A 9,985-nucleotide genomic window follows, 5' to 3' on the forward strand; every position below is an offset into this window, starting at 1 on the left:
ACAGGGAAAATATCGCTTTCCTGCAGGCGTGTTGGGAAAGGCGTTTCCCGTTGCTGCCTTTTGTGCCCCGCTAGGGGTGGTGAGGTTGGACGGTCCATCGGCGGAAGTGCGGTATCGGGTTGGCCCGGCATGCTGGCGTTGGTGATGGTGTTGAGAGACCAGACCCCGTTCGAGCTGCAAAGATATTTGAAACCTTGATACAATTTTAACAATGAGAGGTGTGCAAACATTGGGTAAATAAAGTGTGGGTTGCAATATGTCATTTGTCATTTGACGAGGGTTACGATGATGGTAGATCGGATACGTACCTACATGGCTAGTAGAAACAAATTGCTAGATTTAGAACATAGAAGCTGAGGTTGGCCGAAACATTTAGTTAAAATCTGTCGAAATAACTTTTGTTTAAGTATGGCGGTACATTAGCGACAATCTCAATCTAGTGGTCTATATATACAGTTGTGCTTCATCAGATTGGATTACCGAACGAAGATCTGGGAATGGGACACGCTTTTTATAAGGAAATATATATTGATATCAGTTTTGCGTGACATATACTATCTTCTTCATAAGCTGCGAACAAGTATCCACCTTATAAGTCACTGTTTTATGTTCGGGATTTGCTTTCATATGTTGCACCAGAGAAGGAATCAGGATAGTTTTTTCGCTAGTGACATGTAATGGATGCTGCTGGAAACCCGTTGAATTGTTATAACACCACTAGGATTTATCTAGTCATATTCCATAGTCGATATTTTGGAAGGCCCACAGTTCAATAAATATCGGACGCTCCGAATTGTCTTAAGGCGGCCCTGGCCGGAAAAACTTCCCAGTCTCCGTTCGGACACCACCCGTTGTCTAGAGCAACTAATTAATTATTTGCATGCACATGTCCATTTAGAAAGCAAACCATGTACCCGTCAGGTTCCGGAAATGCAACGTCAATTTAACCGGTGCCTGTTTGAATGCACACGGAACAGAATTCGGAAAAGGCTCAGGCTCGGAGCGGCAGCGGAAATACTTAGAAAAATTGAATACGAATGACCTGCAGCACACCGACCGAGTAGAACCGTTCCGAGTTCAAATCGCGATAAATGCGGTCGAGATAAGCAGACCTGCAACGTGAAATGTGCCTGGGTGGGGGGTGGCTAGGCTTCAATCCTACCAATTAGGCTGTCCTCGGAGAGCGAGTGCGGGAATGCCTAATGCGCTCAGCTAGCTAATGAGCCTCGACTGAGCGCACGGTTGGGGACTTCGGTCGACCTCTTTCCGTGCAAAGGAAGCCCTAACAAGTAACTCAAATTGAAACTAATTCGTCTAAATTAGCTTGCTCATTAACAGGGGAAAAACTATTATTCACATTTACTAATCGACTCGGTGGAGATGAATGAGGATTAGGTAGGGGGAAGGGCGGAGGTAAGTTTGACTTAGGCGATAAACCTCGCTTTAAACCGCAAACTTTTGCCGACTAGTCCGCTGGTTCGGTTTCCGTAGCTGGCGGTCATTAGCGAACATTGTTGACAGATTTCATTACGGTACTTTCCTGCAATTAGGGAAGTTGTACCTGGAAGCTAAGCTGGATTAAAATCAATACGAGTTTAGTTAGATACCGTTGCAGTGGTTTTGGAGCATTGGGAGCAACATAAACGGATAATGCTTAGATAAAAAAAATTATCAACAATTTAAGACTATTTATCACTAGGTCCAATCTACAACTCAGCTTCTTGCAAGCTTCTTCAAGTTACCAAGTTTATTGATTTGTTTTCCTTCTCAATCCGTTCAAATGCTTTCCAAATTGTTTGCAGCTAATAATTCAAATATTCTCAGCACACAAATTTATTGCCCTTGTATCCGTTCTGACATGAACGACGTGTAAATCCTTTGGAAAATAGCACATTACTTCCCGCTCTATCATCATACTTAGGTTACAGGAATATAAATTTTCCTCTTCCGCCCTTTCCCACTCTCGAAGCGTTTCCCACTTTCCGGTTGTTGTTGTTCGCCGATATGGTTGCAGAGATCCTTTCCTTTGTTGAATTTTCACTTTTGACTCTTCTTCCAGTTCTTTGCGTTACCAAAATAATCCCCAACCCTTCCTGTTGAGCTTCGGGGAACCGTACACAAGCAGTTGCAGAGGAAAGCGATGCCTTCCAGTATTCTCCTTTCCATTTCCCGGCCTCTACCTCCTATATCTGTATGGGTGTCTGTCTGTCTGTCGAAAAGCGATTTGTCTGTTTCGCTTCGAGAACCATATGTGTTTCGTTCCAGTCATTCAGCCCTGCAGCTAGGCAGCCAGCCGGCCCAATTCAATTCACATCCTGCAGCAAGATTTGCAGGCGGACTTCCGCCAGTTCTATTTGTATGAAAAATGACCATGCTCCGACACCTCTGGAATTATCGGGAGTGTTGTGTACTGCTGTTTCGATTGGTCCGGTCAGGGTTCGGTTATTAGGCGCTGGCTGTGGTAAGGTTGAACTCATTGAATTTATTTTGTGAACCGTGAATCTGGTTGGAGTTCTACTTCATTAAAGTGCTTTTTAAGACCCGATGTTTTCAACTGTTGTTCAAACTCACGATTGAATGCATTTGATAATTGTTTGGATATTTTGACTATATAAAAACCTCTTGCATTGATTGCAATTATGCGTTTTTATTACACGCGTCTTGACCCGCATAATCAGACCCGTGTGCAGAATTTGATCATGGGGACGATTCTAGAGGCTTTAACATTAGGGTCAGGTACGCTAAGCCCGCTCCTGTGGGTTTTGTTTTATTACTTTTATAATTAAAGCAACCAGTGACATAGTAAGAAATTTTTTCGGGGGAAAGGAGGACTCCGACAGAAAATTCCCCGGCGAAAGAAGTTCTCCCGAAATCGAGCCAACCAGCCAGCTTAATATCTAACTGGCGCCCATTTGGTGTTAGTTTGGATATATAGTTTAACTGATAGCAAGATGGTGTCAGTTACTGACGAGTGGAACACGAAACATTCAAATCCAACTTCTCCAACCAGCCAGGTTCCTTGGTCGGTCCCGCGATTACGCTGAAGCAAGGTGTTCGGTTCACTGGTGCTCCGCAGACCCGCAACTGGTGGTGTCTCGTCGCGATCTACTCAGTCTAGTCCCCGATGGCGAATCTTGCTTACGTCGACGGAGAGCTCCCCAGCGGAAGAAGTTCTCCGGATACCGACTCTCTTTCTCTTTTCGCTATATTTATCTTGGGCCTACCGGTAGGTTGCCGTGGTCATTCCGGCGATTTCGGGTGGAGCGTGGTGTCCAGGTCGCTGGCACTCTGACGGCCTATACCCGGTGCTCTGTCGTAGCCTACTCCGGCAGAGAGTTTTCCGGCGGTGATTGCTCTTCTGAAACCGCTGCTCAACGTCCCGTACAGTTTTGCGCGGTTCCGCTTGGTTTTGAACGCTGCACCCCCGCCCGGAGACCCCTATCCCCGACGAAACACTAGATAGCAGGCGTCTCCTGTTGCTTCTCGGACCGCAAACGTTTCGCATGATCCTCCCGCTATCCCGCTCGTTGCCTTCGCCGACCTTTTACAGGCGTAGACAACGTAATTCTTGAAGCTCATCTGGTCGTCGATTAGTTTCCCGTGTTTTCTGAGTGCATCTAGCAAACATATAGGCCTATAAGAGGCGGAATCGCCTGGTGACTTCCATGGCTTTAGCAGCATCACCAGCTTCTGCGACTTCCACATTTCGGAGAAGTTATCATCTAAACATTTCTGTGCCATCTTCCTGAATATGTCCGGATATACCAGGATCACAGCTTTCAGTGCCACGATTGGTATTTCATCCGGTCCGGGTGCTAGACGTAGTCTACATTGTGGCATCACAAGACGTCACAATCCTACCGAAGAGGTCTACCACTTTCGCTCGCCGGTCGTCCTTGTCCGTGTTTCAGCAGGGTTCCTGGGCCGATGCGATAGCGAATTGCCCGGTTATCGCTATGGCCTATGCTAATCGCACACTCTTCAGTCCTTGTTCGCCGTCAGTGAAGGACTCCAGAATGTGACGTCGATGATAGACTCTCCGCTCTCCGAAATGTGCTAATGGAACCTTGCACAATAGCACGTCTAACTTCACTAGAGCTTCCTTCCTCTTGTATTGGTTACTCTACTGCCCACTTCACAGGCCATGCATTGAAGTCAGCACCAATGACAATCGGCTTTCGCTCGATCGACTGCTCGTTCAACTGTTCCAACATATGGCTGAACCTCTGCACTATTTACCTTGTAGGTGCGTAACAGCTGTTCATTAAGACGCTGTTGATTTCTGCGATCACGAAGCCTTTCGCTCACTCTTAAGTTAACTTGGAGCCTCGCTTAATCCATAAAATGGCTCGACCTTTCATCCGTTTAATTGCCGACATTCCTCTTGTTTTCCATCATGCTATCCAACTTTTTCACTATATAGCTCCTATGCGCAATTGAGCCATTAAGTCCCGAGTTTCACCTCGGATATTACCCCTGTGTACCGTTTAGCTTTTGATACCACGAGCTACGAGTTTTGTCTCGGATTGTCCCCGGTGGTAAACTCGCCGTTATCCAACTGAAAGTTCCCCGGCAGCGGCATTTCTTCCGAAACTGATACCCAGGCGGTGAAATCATTCTACTTCGACTGAGAGTACTTCGGCGGCGGAATTTCTCTCGGTACCGATATCCGTTTCGTGAACCCATATATTTGCCAGTTTCGTCACGATTCAAGTGAGAGAGATACAAACTTAGAAAGTTCCATTCAAAGTATTAGGCACATTTTTGTCGAATATATTGTATTGGGTTTGTACCCCCACCCCCGCTACTATGCCACTGAAAACAACATTACAAACACCGCTCAAATTTAAGATTTTCCGAGACGTGTGTGTATGTGCACTAATGTCATGTAATTATTTCAGCAATGTCGTAACCGTTAGCAACGAAACTACCTAAGAACGGTTGGTTTCAAAAGTCCCTCTAATCCGCTCGGAAAAAATCCGTCAGAATTCTAGCAGCTGTCAAAATTTTCAATATGGCACTGCCAGAATTCAACTATACTCCTGCATGCGAATTCACCGCACCAGTTCATTTGTTTTTTCGTGTTTCAATTTCGCAGTGTTTATCTTTTAGATTTAAAACATGGCTGTTTTCATTAATTGGAAAAATAAGGAGAAAATAGTGTTGAAAGAACAAAGAGAAAATTGCCTCAAAATATTGTTTAAAACACGGTAAGTATGCAATTTATGTTCCTAGTTATGAGATATATTTTTTTCTTTTTCTGTTGTAGGTATAGTGCCGAGGACGTGGCGCCACATTCATTTGGCTTCGGATAGACGAGAGAAATTTATCCTTCCGAAGATCATATCTGTTGGAGTGCGACCCTATTCTTCGCACGCTCACGCCTGTCAACCGACAGTTGTCAACCGACAGCAGCCAATCGACAGTTGTCAAGCAGCAGTTGTCATCCAACCGGATGTAATCAATACCACCGGCTAGCAGAGAGACGTCAGACATCCACAGCCGGCTGAGCACGAGACGTGTATTTTAATTAAATGTATTTATTTAATAAAGTGTTTGTTACGATAGCACCTCGTTTACTTTTACATCGTAACAAAGTGGCGACGAGTCTGTGAAAAGTCGTGCCGGTAGTTTTTTTTTCTCGCGAAAAAACGGAAGAAATACTTCGTGTCGGTTGCTAACCTCGTGCTCGCCATGCCGGGACCGCCAATTCCACTACAATCGGCATCATCAACAGGTTCCAGTACGGATCAGCCATTCAAGGAAACAATCCTACAGATCCTGAACAACCAACATATGCTATTGGCCCGAATGGCAGAACAAATGACGAACATACAAGGCAACGTCCAGAGCACAAGTCGGAACGAGCTGGTTCTAGATTCTTTAGCGAGCAATATTACCGAATTCGCTTATGATCCGGAGACGGGATGTTGTTTCGACGCCTGGTTCTCCAGATATGCAGACCTCTTCGAAAAAGACGCAACTCAGCTGGACGACGACGCTAAGGTACGACTGCTGCTTCGAAAACAACCCTGCTGCACATGAAAGGTACACTTCATTCATTCTTCCTAAGCTCTCAAAGGAGTACTCATTTGAGCAAACGGTTGCCAAATTAAGAACAATTTTCGGCAGTCCGGTTTCCACTTTTCATCGCCGGTACCAGTGCCTTCAGACGGCGAAAGAAGAGAACGATGATTTCATCACATACTCCTGTAAAATGAACCGAGCTTGTGCCGATTTCAAGCTACAAGAGCTGAAGGAGGACCAGTTCAAATGTTTAATCTTTGTGTGCGGCCTGAGATCATCTAAAGACGCGGACATACGAATGCGTCTGCTTTCTAAAATCAATGAGACGCAGGACATCACACTGGAAAAGGTGGTGGAGGAGTGCAAAAGTTTAATAAACTTGAAGCGAGATACAGTGCTAATTGGCAGTCAGTCCATTTCCGCCGCCGCTGCAATGCATGCCGTCCGAACGAGTTCCCCCCACGGCAACCGCCGTAAGACGGAGAAGTTTGGCGGTAACAAATCCGACACGCCAAAAACACCGTGTTGGTCTTGCGGTGGCATGCATTTTTCCAGTCAATGCAATTTCAAGGATCACAAATGCCGTGAATGTGGTTGGACTGGCCATAAGGAGGGCTACTGTTCCTGTTTCGCGTCAAAATCACGTTCAAAGCCGTTCAATGGGAAGCAGCAAAACAAAAACCACGCAGCCAAAATTGTAACCGTCAGCAATTTGAGGCGCGGCCGGCGCTATGTGGAGACAGCAATTAACGGAGTACCAGTTGAACTGCAGCTGGACTCTGGCTTAGACATAACCATCATATCCAGACAAAACTGGATCAATGTCGGGGCCCCAAAGACATCTCCACCGAATTGTCAAGTGCAGACAGCTTCAGGAGACAGATTGGGTATAGAAGCCATGTTCCGAGCAACGTACACTATCGGAGGAACTCAACAGAAAGGTAACTGTTATATTTGTTGTGCTGACCTTTCTCTGAATGTTTTAGGCTCCGACCTGATGGATGAGTTTGGGCTCTGGGACGTACCATTTTCGTCCGTCTGTAAGCTGGTCGGTAGCCAACAACCTGATCAGCAGATATTGGAATTAAAAGCAAAGTTCCCCGATGTGTTTACCAATCGTATGGGTCTGTGCACTACAACACAAGTGCGACTCACTCTCAAGCCGGACGCTCAGCCTGTATTCAAACCAAAGCGACCAGTTTCATACAACATGGAAGCCGTTGTCGAAGATGAACTGAAGCGACTGGAAGATTTGGGCATCATCACTCCAGTCACCTATGCGGATTAGGCAGCACCCATCGTGGTGGTTCGCAAACCGAACCGCTCCGTTCGTATTTGCGCAGATTTTTCTACTGGATTGAATAGTGCACTCGAATCAGACAGCTACCCACTTCCACTCCCGGAAGACATTTTCAATCGAATGGCAAATTGCACGATGTTTAGCCACATCGACCTATCCGATGCATACCTTCAAGTCGAGGTCGACGAAGAAAGTAGGAAGCTTATCACGATCAACACCCACAAGGGACTCTATCGTTTCAACCGACTTTCCCCTGGGGTCAAGAGCGCTCCCGGCGCTTTCCAACAAATCATGGATGCCATGCTGAGTGGACTATCATGTACATCTCCGTACCTCGACGACATCCTGGTCGGTGGTCGCACCGCCGAGGAGCACAAGCAGAATCTGTATCGTGTTTTGCAGCAACTAAAAGAGTATGGATTCACGGTCAAGTTCGAGAAGTGTCGTTTCTTTATGCGTCAGGTGAAGTACCTGGGCCAGCTTCTTGATACGGACGGTATCCGTCCCGACCCAGACAAGGTTGAGGTTATCGTTACATGCCCCCATCTTATAATGTTCCCACGCTTCGATCGTACTTGGGCACGATTAACTATTATGGGAAATATATCCGCGAAATGCGCACACTTCGCCAATCGCTGGATGAACTGCTTAAGGAAAGTAACAGTTTCCAGTGGTCTGATGCTTGCCAGCGTTCCTTTGATCGTTTTAAGGAAATCCTCCAATCACCGCTCATGCTGACGCACTATAATCCTCGCCTTGAAATAGTTGTGTCTGCAGATGCTTCAAACGTGGGAATTGGCGCCCGCGTCGCACACCGGTTTCCAGACGGATCAGAGAAAGCCATCTATCATGCATTCCGAAGTTTAACTCCAGCCGAGTCCCGCTACAGCCAGATCGAGAAAGAAGCCCTGGGTCTGGTGTACGCTGTCACAAAATTCCACAGAATGATCTACGGAAGGCATTTCGTTCTTCAGACCGATCACAAGCCGTTGTTAGCGATTTTCGGTTCAAAGCGTGGTATTCCGCCATATACAGCAAACCACCTCCAACGCTGGGCCCTAACCATGCTCCTGTACGACTTCCGTATTGAGTACATTTCCACTGACCATTTCGGACATGCAGATATTCTCTCGCGTTTAATAACCCGATGAAGAACACATCATTGCATCGATTGAGATGGAAACAGTTATCTGAAGCATTGTCTGCCAGTCCATCGAGCGTCTCCCTGTGTCGTTTAAGACGATATCCGCCGAGACCAGCAAGGACCGGACGTTGCAGAAAGTCGTGGAGCTCGTACATAAAGGATGGCCAAGTCACGCAAAAGCTCTCTCCGGAGCACCAGGGGTCCAGCAACTATTTGCGCGTCGGGATTCGCTATACTTGGCGCAAAATGTTTTGATGTACGGTGAACGGATTGTCATCCCGAAGAAATTACAACAGAAAGTCCTCGAGCAACTACACAGAGGGCACCCTGGTATCGATCGTATGAGATCATTAGCACGCAATTGTGTTTACTGGCCAAACATCGATGATCAAATCATAGTCCTTGTGCGTGCTTGTCAAGAATGTGCCTCAGTTGCGAAGGCCGACCCAAAAACGAAGCTTGAATCGTGGCCGACACCAGAGAAACCTTGGCAGCGAGTACATGCGGACTTTGCCGGTCCTATTAACGACACCTATTTCCTACTAGTTGTGGACTCATTCTCCAAGTGGCCGGAAATCATTCCGACCAAACGCATTACCACAGCTGCTACCGTTTCGAGTCTTCGCAAAATATTCGGAAGATTTGGGATGCCGGAAATTTTGGTGACGGACAACGGCCCGCAGCTCACCAGTGACACCTTTGAAGAGTTTTGCGAGGCAAATGGGATCATGCATCTCAAAACGGCACCATTTCACCCACAAAGCAATGGGCAGGTGGAACGTTTTGTTGACACCTTCAAAAGGACTGTCAAGCAAATTCAAGCAGGAGGGGAAGACCTGGATGAAGCACTCGACATCTTTCTCAGCTGCTACAGATCAACACCCTGTCGGAGTGCACCTGATGGAAAATCACCTGCTGAAATCCTTCTTGGCCGTCCAATGCGAACGTCCTTAGAACTACTTCGTCCACCCAACAAGTTCATAAAGGACAATAACAGCAAGCAGAACCGACAGTTCAACACAAAACATGGTGCGAAAGAGAAGAACTTTGACTCGCAAGACAAAGTGTATGCTCAAGTGCACCAAGGCAACAACTGGTGCTGGGTCTCTGGGAAGATCCTGGAACGAGTAGGGCAAGTCATGTATAATGTGTGGCTCCCGGATCGGCAACGAATAATCCGCTCACACAGCAATCAGCTGCGGAAACGCTATGACGACTGCAATGGAGTGCCAGATCAGGCAGAGCAGACTATTCCTCTTGATATTCTTTTAGTCGCTTGGGGTATTAAGCCGTCTGAAGATGCCACTACCACGGTAATAGCGCCACCGCCAGCTGAACCAGAAGGATTGAACGAATTGCAGCGAGAGTTCTTACGAGAGCTCTTCGAGCCGGCTAGCCATCAACGTCGTACACGAGCTCCAGTTAGGGGACCTGATCCAGATGAAGCGCTCCTACGTCGCTCTTCGAGACAGCGACTTGTACCGATCCGCTACGAGCCGTACCAGCTCTACTAA

General features: G+C 46.9%; 3 protein-coding genes across 3 annotated transcripts; all 3 read left to right on the top strand.

Moving 5' to 3' along the window:
* Positions 1 to 5,694: 5,694 nt before the first annotated feature.
* LOC131693785 (uncharacterized protein K02A2.6-like) lies at positions 5,695 to 7,315 on the top strand. Its single transcript, XM_058981919.1, has 3 exons — positions 5,695 to 6,006; positions 6,074 to 6,968; positions 7,014 to 7,315. Exons 1-3 carry the CDS (start codon positions 5,695 to 5,697, stop codon positions 7,313 to 7,315), a joined length of 1,509 nt encoding a protein of 502 aa, XP_058837902.1.
* A 147-nt stretch (positions 7,316 to 7,462) lies between these two features.
* LOC131693790 (uncharacterized protein K02A2.6-like) lies at positions 7,463 to 8,065 on the top strand. The gene has a single exon (XM_058981931.1). The coding sequence runs from the start codon at positions 7,463 to 7,465 to the stop codon at positions 8,063 to 8,065; it is 603 nt and encodes a 200-aa protein (XP_058837914.1).
* Positions 8,066 to 8,725: 660 nt separating this feature from the next.
* LOC131693798 (uncharacterized protein K02A2.6-like) lies at positions 8,726 to 9,985 on the top strand. Its single transcript, XM_058981944.1, has one exon. It carries the CDS (start codon positions 8,726 to 8,728, stop codon positions 9,983 to 9,985), a length of 1,260 nt encoding a protein of 419 aa, XP_058837927.1.

This window comes from Topomyia yanbarensis, chromosome 1 (genome assembly GCF_030247195.1).
Source record: "Topomyia yanbarensis strain Yona2022 chromosome 1, ASM3024719v1, whole genome shotgun sequence".
NCBI lineage: Eukaryota > Metazoa > Arthropoda > Insecta > Diptera > Culicidae > Topomyia > Topomyia yanbarensis.

Excerpts from the sequence above, each read along its gene's own strand:
- LOC131693785 (XM_058981919.1), top strand. The coding sequence starts at position 5,695 with ATGCCGGGACCGCCAATTCCACTACAATCGGCATCATCAACAGGTTCC. Across the intron at positions 6,007-6,073 it reads AGCTGGACGACGACGCTAAG|CTCTCAAAGGAGTACTCATT; the intron begins GTACGACTGCTG and ends ATTCTTCCTAAG. Across the intron at positions 6,969-7,013 it reads CGGAGGAACTCAACAGAAAG|GCTCCGACCTGATGGATGAG; the intron begins GTAACTGTTATA and ends TGAATGTTTTAG.
- LOC131693798 (XM_058981944.1), top strand. The coding sequence starts at position 8,726 with ATGTACGGTGAACGGATTGTCATCCCGAAGAAATTACAACAGAAAGTC.
- LOC131693790 (XM_058981931.1), top strand. The coding sequence starts at position 7,463 with ATGTTTAGCCACATCGACCTATCCGATGCATACCTTCAAGTCGAGGTC.